This window comes from Phaseolus vulgaris, chromosome 8 (assembly GCF_051622355.1).
Source record: "Phaseolus vulgaris cultivar YP4 chromosome 8, ASM5162235v1, whole genome shotgun sequence".
Taxonomy (NCBI): Eukaryota; Viridiplantae; Streptophyta; class Magnoliopsida; order Fabales; family Fabaceae; genus Phaseolus; species Phaseolus vulgaris.
Window position 1 is genome coordinate 55,610,037 of NC_143505.1, and position 15,857 is coordinate 55,625,893.

General features: G+C 34.0%; 2 protein-coding genes across 2 annotated transcripts; one reads left to right on the top strand and one right to left on the bottom strand.

Annotated features, from left to right (window-relative positions):
* Positions 1-7,724: 7,724 nt before the first annotated feature.
* Positions 7,725-9,744, top strand: LOC137823633 (transcription termination factor MTEF18, mitochondrial). The gene has a single exon (XM_068628845.2). It carries the CDS (start codon positions 7,824-7,826, stop codon positions 9,579-9,581), a length of 1,758 nt encoding a protein of 585 aa, XP_068484946.1. The 5' UTR covers positions 7,725-7,823; the 3' UTR covers positions 9,582-9,744.
* A 2,214-nt stretch (positions 9,745-11,958) lies between these two features.
* On the bottom strand, positions 11,959-13,770 carry LOC137823634 (GDSL esterase/lipase At2g04570). Its single transcript, XM_068628846.2, has 3 exons — positions 13,339-13,770; positions 12,570-13,059; positions 11,959-12,461 (listed from the first exon to the last, which is right to left on the bottom strand). Exons 1-3 carry the CDS (start codon positions 13,714-13,716, stop codon positions 12,265-12,267), a joined length of 1,065 nt encoding a protein of 354 aa, XP_068484947.1. The 5' UTR covers positions 13,717-13,770; the 3' UTR covers positions 11,959-12,264.
* Positions 13,771-15,857: the final 2,087 nt, after the last annotated feature.

Sequence of the window (15,857 nt, forward strand, 5' to 3'; positions counted from 1 at the left end):
AGCAATTGAAATCCCAAATGATCTTTTCGAAACTTGAACATCGTCTTTGCCTACAAAATCTAACGGTGAAAACAATTTGTATGACCCTCTAAACTAGTTTCTATCACAATCTTACATGGAATCAGTTGTTGAGTTTGATGAAACATTGGCAGAATTTTGTCTGAGATTTCATGTTTGCCTGAGAATTTTGCATATACACCTCCTGTCCTTGATGGGAAAAGTGCAGCTGAAGTTGATGCCTAAAGAATCTAAATCTGAATGTACAGTCGGAGATGATGCAAGTGTTACACATGCTTTTATTTCTGGAGTTGGAATTTTCAAGTATGAGAACATGTTTCTCTTTCAAATAAATAAAAGCGTGATATGTTCAGGTAATAGTCACAGAAACTGAATGAAATGGTTCTAGGAATTAACAAGTCCACATGTAGCTTGTTTCCCTCAAATTTGTCAATGCCACAAGAAGCAGTTTTGAATATTATGAATGAGAACTGGCCAACAAGAGATAGAACTGTTATGCTCTCAGGTTTGAACCAACAAGAATATACTTACAAAAACAGTCAATATTGACATTGAAGTTCAATGAACAATAAGAAAGTTAATAAATAAAATTATTTTTAGGAAATGTGAAAGTTATTTTTTTTCAATAGTTCTGGAAGTTTGCTCAAGCATGAGTGTGGCTCATGTATAGTTACATGTGTAAGAGATATTGAAAAGGAGAAATGGAGAAAGGTAGAAAGAAAGATATGAAAAAAAAATGTAAAATTGTATTATTGAAGTTGTACTGTTCGGTTAATTCGGTTTATGGCCAAATTATTGCTTTTTGCAAGGTATGTTGTATTTTTGGAAAAAATACTACCAACATGTAGTGTATAATCATTGTCTACAAAAACGTCTAGATTTTAGGGTTTTTGATATACGGATATTATTCTATTTAAAATATACCAAAAAAGAAACGACTAAGTGACTAAACATAAGAGGAGTGGCGGACGAATCTGTTGCAACTCCACACAAAAAGAGGAGGAGAGTGGGCATGACACTATAAAAAGAAAATGAACTCTCAGAAGAGGGGATGGATTGTGGAAACTCACAAACAAATACAAAAAAATAATGCCTCATTTTATCACACTAAATATCACACATTTCTCCGAGTAGAGGACCCTGAGGGGGCTTTCTAAACCCAGATGATAATCTTAGGCGAGTTGAATGTGGTCCAGTGCAAAATGTTTGTGGGAACTACAAAATGTTTGTGGGAACCTCATGGAAATGACCCTTCAATAGTTTAGTGGAATTCTAGATAGTTACATCACATCATTTCAAGAGTTTTCTAGGGTATTTAAGGAGCAGTTCTTGGCCAACAAAGTTGAACTCCCCCGGCTGGCCAGTTTATTTAACGTGAGGTAGTGAGATGGAGAATCTTGTAAAGAAGATATGAATTGGTTTTATGCGGTCTCGGTATGCTTACAGAATCCGAGTGAGGGGATGGTGGTAAATGCATTTGTGAAAAGACTTCGGGCAAACCCCTTTAGTGACTCCTCACTCTAAAATCGAACTGAATCAATGGCAGAGGTACAATAATAGGTGACAACCCACATCAAAGCGGAGGAGGCAATCAGAAGAAAAAGAGTCCACGAGCTACAAAGGCAGAGAAAGTATAAGGAGAACAAGCGAGGTCATCGTTCTAAAAATACTGACACATCTTTCAAGAGGCAATCAAAATAGAGATATGTTCCATATGTATCAAAAGGAAGCAAAGTGAGAGAGGAACAACTCGAGTATGAGTTGCCCCGAACACGGTTCAACACAACATTTAGGTCACTGATGACCGAGGAAGATGTTGTGAACAAACTACAATTCTCGAAGAAGACTAATCGCACATTGGGGGCGAGAAAGGATGCCTGGTGTGAGTTTTATCAGGTTCACGACCATGACACCAAAAGGTGCTTGACCATGAAATATCAGCTCGCCAAGCTAGTTAAAGAAGGGTTTTTAGCGAAATATCTTCGCGATCCTAAAACCGACTACAAGGATGAGAGCCAAGCGCGAGAACACAACCACAAAACTCCTTTGTTGGGCGATTTTAACACTATCACCAGTGGTTTTTCACGAGGGGGGTCTTTGATGTCCGGTTGGAAGCGATATTCCAGGTCAGTTCTGTCTTTGGAAACTCGGGCATCTCCTACTGTCCCTTCTCTCTGTTTTACCCCTGCATATTTGGAAGACGTATGCCCACATGAGGATGACCCCATGGTGTTGTCAGTCATCACGATGGGACACAATGTGCACCGAGTATTTATTGACCAAAGAAGTTCGACTGGCGTGATGTTTTAGGATAGTTACCTAGGACTTCAGGTTCCCTCCGACCAACTCAAGCCATTCGATGGATGCCTTGTCGGTTTTACAGAAGACCAGGTAGAAGTTCGTGGATACGTGGAGGTGTGCCCCACCTTCTTTGATGGAGAAGCAGCAAATACCATAACCATCAAGTACATAGTGGTTAATGCTCCTTCATCCTACAATTTACTTCTAGGACGCTCGTCGTTGAACAAGTTGGGAGCAGTGGTGCCAACATCACATTTGAAATTAAATTTACCTTCACCTAACGGAAGGGTCATCACAATGAAGGTGGACCAACAAATAGCTTGAAAATGTTACAAAAATAGCCTGAGAAGTTGACGCATAACATATACCATTACAACTCGAGTGAAGAAAGAGTAAAAAAACCAACCATGAAGGATGTTCTGAACCAATAGAAGTGTGGGAAGTCGAAATCAATGGGAAGATTTTCAAGCCGGGGGCAACAATACATGAAGCATTGGAGGAAATGTTGAAGGAAATCCTACTAAGGAACATGAACGTGTTTGCTTAGTCGGTTGTTGATGCACCCGAAATTGACCCAAGTTCCTATGTCATCGCCTAAACATGGAAGTCGATGTGAAACCGATAGCACAAAGATGACAAAAGTATAATAAGGAGAAAAAACAAGCGATGAAAGAAGAACCTCGTAAGCTGTTAGGAGCCAATCATATAAGGGAAATCCAATATCTCGAATGGTTGGCAAACGTGGTGATGGTGAAAAAGCCGAGTGGAAAATGAAGGATGTGCATAGACTTCATGGACCTCAACAATGTATGCCCGAAAGACTCATATCCATTACCAAGCATAGACTCTTTGGTTGACAGCGCGTCGGGATGTGGATTGCTTAGTTTCATGGATGCCTTCTTAGGTTATAATCAGATCAGGATGCAACCTCAAGACGAGGAGAAAACAACATTCATCGCAAAAAATCACCAATTATTGTCACAAGGTAATGCCTTTTGGACTGAAGAATGCGAGAGCGACATACCAATGGTTGATGGATAAGATCTTACAACCCATGTTAGGGCGAAACATACAAGCATGCGTTGATGACATGGTGGTGACGTTTAAAGGGCCAGAAACCCACATCGTCAACTTAGAAAAACTATTCAAAACAATTGGGAAGCATCATCTAAAACACAACCCAGAAAAATGTGTTTTCGGTGTTCAGACTGGAAAATTCTTAAGGTTCTTGCTCACCGAAAGAGGTTTAGAAACAAACCCCGACAAGTGCGTCGCGATAATGAACATGAGAAGTCCTACCAACGTGAAGGAAGTGCAACGATTAACGAGGAGGATGGCTTCCATATCACGATTCCTCTCGACCAGCAGGGAACGAGGGTACCCGTATTTCCAATGTTTTCGAAAGAATGACCAATTTATTTGGTCAACCGAGTATGATGATACCTTTCTAGATCTTAAGGAATACCTAGCTAAACCACTAGTGCTCAGTAAACCATCGTTAGGGATTCCCATTCGTCTGTATTTCTCCATCATAGATCGAGCCATAAGTTCGGTCATCATTCAGGATGAAGGAAAAGGCCAATGATTGGTATAGTTTATCAGCAAAGTATTATAAGGTGTTGAGTTGAGATACCACGACATAGAAAAAGCTGCCATGGCCATTATCTTCACAGCTCGACGTCTACGAAACTATTTTCAAAGTTTCGTCGTAGTCGTCAGGACCGATCTTCCCATCAAACAGGTTTTTCAAAAACCTGATATGGTAGGGTGCATGGTCAAGTGGGTCATCGAGTTGTCAGAGTTTGATATTCCTATGAGCCATGTAGACCAATTAAAGGACATGTGTATGCCGATTTTGTTGTTGACCTCGCCTCGAACAAGCCGAGTGTGACCGATGAAGACTTTAGATTGATTTTTTCGGTTGATGGGTTATCTAACTTGAAGGGAAGCGGTACGGGTGTCATATTGAAGGGGCCTAATGGCGTCCTTCTAGAAAAATCTCTATAATTCTCCTTCAAAGCCAGTAATAATCAAGCTGAGTATGAGGCCCTTATCGTTGGAATGTTGTTAGCCAAAAAATTAGATGTGTGTCAGTTATTAGCGAATAGCAACTCCCAACTCATAACAGGGCAAATAATTGGCAAATATTAGGCGAATGACCCGCAACTAGTCTTGTATCTTACGTATGTGTAGCAAAGGTTTTCCATTTTTGAACTTGTACATGTTCCAAGGAGCAAAATTCTCGAGCCCATTTGTTGTCCAAATTGGCGAGCTCGAGAAAAGGAGGAGCACATCAGACGACAATCTAATTCAATCGAATTTTATCAATGAAACATATGTCCGCTGGTGTATTCAATACTCCACTTGTATTCATGTGTGTACTCATGAGATGTTTCTCTCCTCTCTTTTGAATCATGTGTCCAAGAAATTAATCAGAACAATACAAATTGACTAAGAAACCAAGGTTTAAGATAAGGAAGACTCTCAATCATACGTTCAAGTACAAAATCTCACAAAAACTAATTTTTTAGGAGATTGAAATAGTAAAACAATTGCTACAGAGAATTGAAAAATAAAACTTGTATCGATCAAAATCTCATAACTCAATGGGGAATTACAAAGAAATCAAACAAAAAGGGTTTAGCTTTCCATGTGGAGACAAAGCAAGAATAATACAAAAAGAAAAATAAAAACTAGGTTTTAAGTGTGTTGTGCAACTATAAAACACAATCCCCAAAAAGCTCCATCATTTCTTCCTCTAAAGTCTCTTTTATAATCTTCTTTTCCTTACACAAAATGGGATTAAAAATTTGCCTTATGTTATTGTTTTACAATTATCATATTTTTTCTTTCTTATTTTAAATTATTAAGCAGATATCTTCATTCCCAAACAGTCTTAGATTTTTATTATTGTTCCTCTTTCATATATATTGTTTCCAATTTTGCTTTAGATTAGCACATTGATTGTAATTGATTTTAGCACTGTTGTGAGAGATATTGCAGAAAATTTTCTTGAATAATATCTTTAAAGTATATTTGTTCTGTTTTTTAAAGGTTTTGTAGAGGAGTTTTAATTTCAAGATTTAAGAGAATATCCCTGCAGAAAATTTGCTTTCAATTCTTTTTTCTGAGATATATACAGATTTAATTATCTAATTCTTTATCTTAAGTTTCGTTTTCTATTTTGATTAAAAAAAAACAACTTAGGTTAAAAACGCAAAATTAATAGAAATAAAATTTAAGGTTCAAATAAACCAATTAGAATAATGTTAATTAAAATAATGGATTTAGTCATGATTGCAGTCCACCAATCTATGATTAAAGTTATTAAGTGTGAATAAAATTATGTTCATTAATACTAGACACTAAAAAACAAAAAGATTGAATTTTGCAAGTTTTCAATTTATTTTTGCTTCAAATTTGTTACAAAACTATTTAAAAAATAATCACAATATGAATTAGTAAAAACAAAATCAAAATACAATTTGAAAATCTTTTCATTCCAAATATTTTGTGATACTAAAAACAAAGCGTTAAAGATTTTAATTTTTTTAAAATGTTTATGTTTAGAAAAGAATTAGATATATTCACAATATGATAAAAGATATTTGCAAAATTTATTTCGATCAAATTTGTTTAAGAAAAGATAGATCTTAAAGATATAATAGATGTTATAACAAGTTTAAGAATTGTTATAATGAGTCTTACTAATTTGTTGATTGTTAAAATTTCATGATGTAGTAGGAATATTTGCTGGCATAAGATTTTGTTTAAGATTCATGTGTCGATCTAACCTTTCCTCTTGTGTCAAAAGCAATGCTTCAATGTCCTCATTTGGATCAATGTGAGATATAATAAATGTTACGAATGTATGATACTCTTTATATAAGTCATCAAGAATTATCTTTATGTGATCTTCATAAGACATTGGAGCCCCTACAACAATCCTAGTATCAATCACCTTCTCGATATCTAAGAGATAAATTACAATCGATCTTTTTTGGGAGTTTTGAGTTAAAGCTTCAGCCTTTTGATTTTGGCACGTGTGTGAGAAGCATAACACGTAGGCAATCAAATTTGACAAGTAGATTTAAGACCTACCATCTTACTTAGGATGAGTGTTGTCATGGATGCAAGAAGTCGTGTAATAACAAGTTGATCTTGTTGTTCATGATCAAGAAACATTGGATTGATAATGTTGGAAAGTTGATCAACAAGAAGAAATTTCAAAGGTGTAGAGGTGTCATCCAAGAAATGTAACCGTTTGAGCCTACAAATAGTCGCTAAAAACATGTTTCTACTATCTTAATCCAATTTGAGTGTGATTGAAATGTTGAATGCATGCAGTAGGAAAGAAGAGAAAGGGAGAAAGGCTTAAAGATGTATTGCATTATTGAAGTTATAGATACACTTATACATAGAAAAAGGGAGTGCATGAGATGCATGAGATATACATCACTTAGGGTATGTTTGCTTCTATGAATGTACTGTTCATAGACAAAGATATGAGATGATATTAGTCATTTGGATCCAGGATTTTATGGAAGAGAGAAAGAGGGATATAAGTGTGAAGAGTAAATATCCCCTCTTCTTGAAATGAAGAGAAATAAAAGGAAACTCACGTTAATATGAAGTTATTTTCGAATTTATCCTTATTAAATAAATTTAACTAACACAAATATTTTAATAAAATGAAATAATAATAATTAATAATAAAATGAAATTTTAATACAAAATTCAAAATTTTATATGTAAATTATTTTTTTCAAATAACTCATATTTTTTCAAAAATTAATTATTGAATTATATCGAATTATACTATTAATAATTTTAATTAATTTAAAATTGTATAAAAACATTTAATATTTGATTATTCTATTTTTTAAAGACAATCATTTTACACATTAAAAAAAAATAAAAATAGTTTCACAAATCATCACATCTCTTATAAACTTCAATAAACTTTCCACATAAATCCATTTTAATATATTTCTATCCAAACATACTAATTTTTTTCACACTTTCCTCTCAAATCCTCACTTAACAAGAAAGCACACTAAAATTATTTATTCATTTTATTTGTGAAAAGATGTGTTGTTTTCAAAATGCAAAACCTAACATTATTATTTTCATAAAAAATATAATTTAAAAAATAAGAAATATATATATAAAAGGACATTGGTTGCCACTAAGTGAATTTAATCAGTAAGATAAAGAATTTTTATCTTATTGTTCAATCATATATAAACATAAAATTATTGTCATTTATGATAATTATTAAAGATTATACACATTTACGTATGAATGAACCTTTCAAAATAATTGCTAGAGGTAAAGTAAAATCAATTTTAACATAGAACAAAAATTAGGTCATTTGTCACCATTAATCAAGGGTTACCCTCTTCTTCACCCCCTTTCCATTGCATTGACCTTAGCCATAGCTGCCACTATAAGTTGTTTCATAAAATGTAGCATCTTGCATTGCGAAGGGTTATTTCTTCCCAATGATTTCCCACCTCAATCAAAACCATCCCTTTCTTTTCTTCCATGGTTCATATAAAAAACCCCTATCCACACAAAACCCGTTTCCCCTTTCTCCCAAAGTTCCAACCTTTCCTAGTTCTACAGCTATCCCTGTTCTTCAAGTTTCAAGGGTGCATTCCATTCACTCACACTTTTCCGTGAAACGGTTATCTCGGCAGGTAAAGGGGAAAGTGCAGGATGTGCTGTTAGATTACTTGCATTCGAGCAGGGGATACAGCTTCGCGGATGCAGAGTTCATTAGCAAAAACTCACCATGTTTTGTTCAAGGTTTGGTGTCAGAGTTTCATGGACAAGATGATGATGTTGCCACGTGTTTAAGGAAGTCGTTGTGGTACAATCCCATTAATGAGTTTGAACCATTCTTTGAGAGTTTGGGGATTAGCTCTCGTGAGTTGCATTTGTTTCTTCCACGTGGAATGATGTATTTGTCTGATGATCGTGTTTTGCTTGCCAATTTCCACGCTTTGAGTAACTATGGAGTTCCAAGGAATAGAATAGGGAAAATTTATCGAGAGGCAAAGGAGGTTTTTGGGTATCCTAATGGATTGTTGTTGTCGAAATTTCGAGGTTATGAACATTTAGGTTTGAGTAGATCCATGGTCATCAAGCTTGTTGTTTGTTGCCCTTCACTTTTGGTTGGTGAAACAAGTGTTGAATTGGCCATGGTTCTGGATTGGTTGAAGAAAATTGGCATTGGGCATGATTGGATTGGAAATTACATGTCTTCTTTGAAAACATATTACCCAAGAAGAATGCTTGATGCTATGCAATTTCTTCATAAAGTGGGTTATTCTGAAGAACAGATGCACGATTTGTTCAAGGAAAACCCTGCATTATTACTGGAAGGTCTTGAGAAGAAGCTTTTTGTATTTTTGGGTCTAGCATTTAAGTTAGGTCTCAATAAGAACGTGATGTATTCTTGTTTTGTAGAATATCCCCATATCTTGACTAACAAGTGTGCAAAAAATCTTTTGGGAGTGATTGGCTTTTTGCGTTATGTTGGAATGGATGTAGATGAAATTTCGCGTATTTTGTCTAACCACATGCATCTTCTGAGCTCACATCCTTTGAAAGGCCCTAAAGTTGTTTGTTTGCAGTTAAAACTTAGAAAAGCTGATCTATACCAAATCATAAAGGATGATCCACTGAAGCTAATTAGTTTGGCTTCAAAACTGAAACAGAATACTGATTTACAGTTATTGCGTGATGACCAAAGTAAGCATTTGGGGAAGACAACATTCTTGCTGAAGTTGGGATATTCTGAGAACTCTGAGGAGATGACAAAAGCAATAAAAAGATTCCGAGGGAGAGGTGATCAATTACAAGAGAGGTTTGATTGCCTAGTTGAAGCTGGTTTGGACTATAACATTGCAATCAAAATGATAAAATGTGCTCCTATGATTCTAAACCAGAACAAAGTTGTGATTCAAAAGAAGATTGATTTCTTAAGAAACATTTTAGGTTACCCATTAGATTGCGTCGTTGCATTTCCAGCATACTTGTGCTATGATTTAGAGAGAATCATGCTCAGATTTTCAATGTATGCTTGGGTGGCAGAAAGGAAAGCAGTAAAACCTATGATGGCCTTGAGCACTATCCTCGCATCCTCTGATGAAAAGTTTGTAAAATACATTGTGAATGCACATCCTGAAGGTCCAATCATCTGGGATGATCTAAAGAAGTTATTGCTAAAAGATAAGAGCCAACTCTTCCCTTAAGTTTTGTGAAGTGTCTATTTATGTTAATATATTCATTACTAAATCATTTTAGCCGATATAATTTTTTTCTTTTGATATAGGAAATGTCTTTGCAAATGAATAGGCTGTTTTTCTTTTATGCACAATAAAATTATATTTTAATAAAGAATTTTTATTCTTTTTATTCTTTGATGTTAGACTGGGGTCATTCATATTAGTACTAACCAGGCCTGAACGTGATAGCTTAATTTCCCCACACTTGACTTGGTTTTATTTATTTTGGACAATCACTAAACATTAAATGAACGTGTCAGTGAAAAAGGCATCCATTTACAGTAGATGTCTGATAAATCTGGTCAGGACAGCAGAAACTGTTATATTAACTATATAATGTTTTCATGGTAATTGAGATGATCTCCTTCTAAGAAGGCTTCTTTGCCATTTCTTTATGTGATGTTTCTGCAAAGAGTGTTTTATCACGGCTGGAAATGTGGCCTAGGAATAAAAGTTTCCCATGTTCAGTAGAATAGAATAGAATCAACATATTTCCTGGGTATATAAGATTCATAGGGATGCTAATATACGAATAAGCGAGAATACAATCTTCCCACCTTCACAGGTGAGAATAAAACTTTACTATGGTTATTGACTGTAAAAGTTACTAAAACTTTCCTTGGTCATTGATAGTAAATATATTTTTCCTTGGAAAGTTAAATAATAACCAAACTAATTTTATATTTTTTTTTTCTTCTAGGAATAAGATTTCTGGGAAAGAAATTTCCAAGAAAATGGTTTATTTGTAATGAAAAAGTTCTTGTACCAAATATTACTTTTTGCGTATCAATCAAAAGTACCAAATTCCAGGATAATCTATTTGTACTAATCAATGGAAAACAAGCTTCATATATGATGAAATGAATAACCAAAAGAAGAAACAAAATACATGAATAGTGAAAGAGGACAAGCTTTAATATCTCTAGTGGGAAAATATTTTGATACTGAAATGTTTATAGAAAATTTCTTCTTAAGATAATGCAACTTTCTTATTTATATATGGATCTATGATATTCACAGTTGAGTAATTGACTGAATCTTTTATCATAAAAGTCTGTTTCTTGCACTGTAAACAATATAACATGACATGATTTCTTCTTACAAAAGCATTTGCTTTGGTCTAAAGTGTGATGCAGCAAGTTAGCTCGCAACTCTTGCTCGCCAGGGGCAGAACCAAGCCATTTTCCTTAATCTTTCTTTCTTACCTTTAATGCTTTTACTACTTGAAGTATATGCTGCCAAAAATTGAACTGACTTATTCGTTTGTCATTATTCTCTTCATTGTCATTTTAATTGATTTGCTTGTTTTGTATAACGTGCTTTGCATTCTGCCTCTCGGTATATGTCATTTCGTGTTTTGTCCTCCTCTAGGCCTAATATTATGTTTGTTCCTTGTAATACTTAGAATATTTTGGTGTAGTTTAACAGGTGAAACTATAAATCATATGCATATACTTTTACTTCCGGCCATTGATAGTCGAAGGTATTGAGATTATTCCCTTTGTATCAGTCATAGATATCTGAATTATATAGGAATTTACAAGACATTGATCCTGTTAACTAAGGCAAAGAGAAACAATTATCTTATGAAACATAAATTGGTTTGGTTGGTGTACATATTAATAAATATATGAAATATACTTGGATATCTAGTTACAACATTTTCATTCCTTTTTTTTGCACCAGAGAGAGAGGGGGGATGGTTAGTTCAGTCCTAGGGTTTACACACACCAGAAATATTCCTTGATTCAAATTATGAGCCAAATTTGTTAGTCATGGGGGATAGGCAACTAGGTGAGTTTTTAATCATGTATATGATCCATCACAATTGAAGCAACTTAACTTGATGCAGCATATTATTCTTAGGACACCTTTGTACTTGCTTGCTTGCAGTTTTCTATTTAGTTTTGTTCTGAAAGCGCCAAAAATGGGCTTTATTAGTTGTATGATTTGGTATTGGTTGTACTAATGTACCTTCTTAAAAGTCAAGAGTTGTGTGATTTCATGATAAATTTGACAATCACAAGTGACTGACTTTCAGGAAATGTTCATGCACCGGTCTGGTTTTTAAAGAACATCTACCTTTCAAAAGCAATAGATGTCCTAGAAATGATGTCAAATTAAGATCTGATAATTAATAAAGAGCTGATATCAAGTTATCCACCAAGAGTTAATATGATAAGCATTTGTGAATCCAAGTTTGGATTGATTTCTTTAGTAGATGCTTTCTCAAAAGTGAATTTGGCAATGAGGTAAGCATTTGATTTTGACCACAAATCATTCCAGCCAAAGAAAGAACAGGAAGTTCTCTACTTCGGGGGTTTAAAATTTTCCAAACCATATATTGATATTACAAACTATAGACCCATTAACACAATAGGGCCATGATATATATATGTGAAGGAAAACATACATGGAGGACACCAAATATAGCAAAGTGCCTGAGAAGTATAAATACTATATATTGTTGAAAACAAAAGGACTTATTTCTAATTATCAGCACATTATATGGTGAATGTGCTGAGTAGACATACTTGTATATGTACACATCGACATGTAGTCATTCATAGAAAGGCCAAATGGCAGTTTATGGCGAATGTGCAAACATGAAGAGGCGGCAGTACATAAATAAAATTCCTCTAGAAGTTATTTATTGTAAAAATTGATATAAAACACGCAGCACCATGTACTTTGCAACGATACTATTTGTCTTCTCAGTTGGATGGAAAGAGTCCCAAAACACATATTTGGTAGCATCTGTGCAGCTGAACATTTGGCCCCTGCTGCATGCGTAACCCATCTCAAACATTCCAGTAGCACAACATGCCACTGAGGTTGACTCAAATCCTGTAGAGAAAAAAGTTGAATTAATTATTGTGCATCATAATTATTTTATATAAAATATTGTTATAGGTGTCACTTTTAAGATACATGGTTTTGGGGGTGACAACATACCATAAAGTTCAGGCTTTTTTATGATGCTCAACATAATGTAATACGGATTTGAAAACACCAATTTGATTCCAGAAAGCTCTTGGTTGAGCTTAGTGGTCAAATTCTTGAGCTTATCATTGAACTCCAAAGCTATGTTATTGAATCTGGCAACACATTCATTCCCACCAGCAATATTTGTGGTTCTTTCTAGTGGCAAGCATCCCATGGGAGGTAACCCTCCTAGGGATATCTTCCTAGCACCAAGATCATAGAGTCTCCGTATGAAGTTCTCAGCTATTCCAGCAAGAAAGGTTTGGTACTGTTCGGGTGTGAATTGGGATGCTCGACCAGGCATGGTATAGTAGTTCTCAAGGAAGTCATTTGTGCCAAGACTGATAAGGTGTAATGCATCAGTTATGGTCTCTTTTGCCTTGTTTTCACCAAGATAGGCACTCAAATTCTTTTGGTATCCCTTGTAGTACTCTAATTGCTTCCATAGTGGTATCACAGACTGCAACCAATATTCATTTCTTCAATATCAAACTAAACATGCATATATGTATACATTGATTATTCAAACATATTAGCTAGCTAATAAAACGGAATCAAAGGATAGACATGATATGAGAAAATACCAAGAATAAGATTCAGGAAAATGGGGTGTCTAAAAATCATTATAGAAAATTTGAGAAAACCAACAACGGCCTAGAAAGAAAAAAGAAAAGAGAGCTTGTTGAAAAGAAAAGAAAGCACTTTGCACTATGTATAGGTTGAAAGAGACATGAATTACCAGAACATCTGAAGTTGCATTATCATAACCAGTTGCTGCAGAAGCAAAAGTGACCCCACTCGCAAAATCTGAAATATTATACCTAGGATCCAAGTACGCTGGTACATAAGGTTTGAGGCCAAAAGCCTCAGAAATAAAATCCGTTGGTATCCTTCCGTTGCAAAACCTCCCAGTGGCTTTTCCACCTTCAAAGTCACGCCCATATGGTTGGAAATTGCTCCTTGCAATGGTGGGAATGAAGTTGTTGTTGCCGGCATCAACGGAAGAGTCGCCGAAGACTATGGTGGCCGGCACCTTGGCAACAGTGTCTCCTACTAAATGAAGGAGCACAATGTGGATGCATAGTAATGTTGTTATTCTTCTTCCATGCCCTTCCATTATGTGTGTGTTGTATAGGGTGACTTTGGAGTGTGGTAGGGAAGTGAACTTGTGATAAAATAAATATTGGTTAGGACTATTAATGGAACTTTGATCTTTTGGTGTTTGGGTGAAGAAGTTGTTGGGAACCATAATTGCTTAGACAAGAACACAGTTCTAAGGATGTGATGTGACCAGCATTCAAGAACTTTTAGAGGGGTAAATTATACATTAGCTTTCTTTTTTAGGAAAAAAAATACAAAGTTAATGTGTTTCTGCCAATAATTATAAAAATAATCACTTTAATCTTGTTATTTTCATTCTTTCATTATTAGTGAATTCCTATCAAAGAAGAAAAAGGAAAGTAGGAAACAGATGAAAAAAGTCATTTATTTTTTTATAATCATCATTAATAAAAGTATAGTTGTTAACATAATGGTATGTATGGTATGTTGTTAACATACCACATTTTTATGTGTTTCTTTGAACTCCAAACATTTTCGAAATAACGATGTTGACATGAATATTAAAAAATATGATATTTGGAATTTATTAAAAGAGATATAAAATGATAAAATTTGTGACATTTTGAGAAGTTAGAAACAAAATACACAAGTATTTGTCTAAAATAGGAGGAATACCATTGCTTTTAGAATGATTTTCTTTTGTAAGAGTAGTTATTTATATAAATTAAAAATAAAATGACAGTTAATATTGTTATACATTGAATACATTGTCTCAAATAAAAAATAAATATCTTAATATCACAATAACATATATTATATATTATTCACATATAATAAAGCAAAAAAAGGGAGGAGTCAACACTGAATCTCCTACGCGGTTGGAAACCGTAATTGCTTAGATAACAGCATTCATCATTTTTTTTTATTCAGTCAATGGTGGTTTACATAAAAAATAAATAGTGCTTAATGTATTCGAATAATTATAAATGTATCATTTATTTTATCTTTTTCTATTTCGAGAAAGAAATTCTGAAGATAAAATTTTATTTATATTAAATTAGTAAATTTTTAGAAAATAAGAAACAAGTGAAATGATAGTTTATTTTTTTATGAACATTAAAAAAACTATATACCAGCACCAATCAATCTTAAATATGAGGGGTTAAGAATAATTTTCATCAAAATTTTACATCATGTTGCAAATCTTAAATTCAAAACTAAAATACAACTACTTCTACTTATATAGGTTTTAATAAATTATCAAGATAGGGACGTTAGAAGAAAAAAAAACATTACACGTGGGATCGATGATTGTAAAGTAACATATAATATCGAAGTGTTATTTGTTGATATTGTAAAGAACTAACATTCTCACATATCAAATTTTTTGAATAATGAACCTTTGAGTTACTTCTCCTAGTGTTCATTTGTTCTTCATAAGTTTTTTTTTTTTCAATTATCATAATCTATTTTTCAATAATACCATATTGACATTTAGTCACATGTAATAACTTCTCAACCAACATATTTCTTGTAACTAATGCATCAACATTTTTCTTATACTTAACCATTAATAATTTCTCTATCAAACAAAATGATATAAATTATCACTAAGTTTCCTTAAACTTCTTTTTTATCGACAATAAAAAAATTAATAAATATGAATCACTTTAGAGGTGGTTCAACGCTTATATATAATGACAACCTTAATCACTCCTAGTAGACATACTCTCATGTATGGTTATACAAGACACTCCTAACTTAATTCAGAGAAAGTCAACTGACATACTAAGTAAATATTTCATAAGATCATTCTAATACAAATTATCGGGTCTATGCACCAATAAGAAAAGGAAAAAAACGCAGATCGTGACTTAGATGAAACCCAAGACCAAGTCTTTAATTGGACCAATGCAAAAACCTCTAGTACATCTACTACTCCCCCTTTAAAGATAACCCTATTTTTGTGCCTCTAGACCTCATTAACTACTGTGATCCAAATCTCTCTCCAAACCTCATCCACCGAAGTCGACGCATTGCTGGAAAAAGTTTAACAATGAAATATTATGAAACACGCCCAACCATACATAACAATGATTCCGCAATAACCAACTCGAAAAACAGATGAGTATTAGTCTCTTCCTCCATCCCGCATAGACAACAAGCGTAATAAATTTTTTTCAACGTTCCGATTAT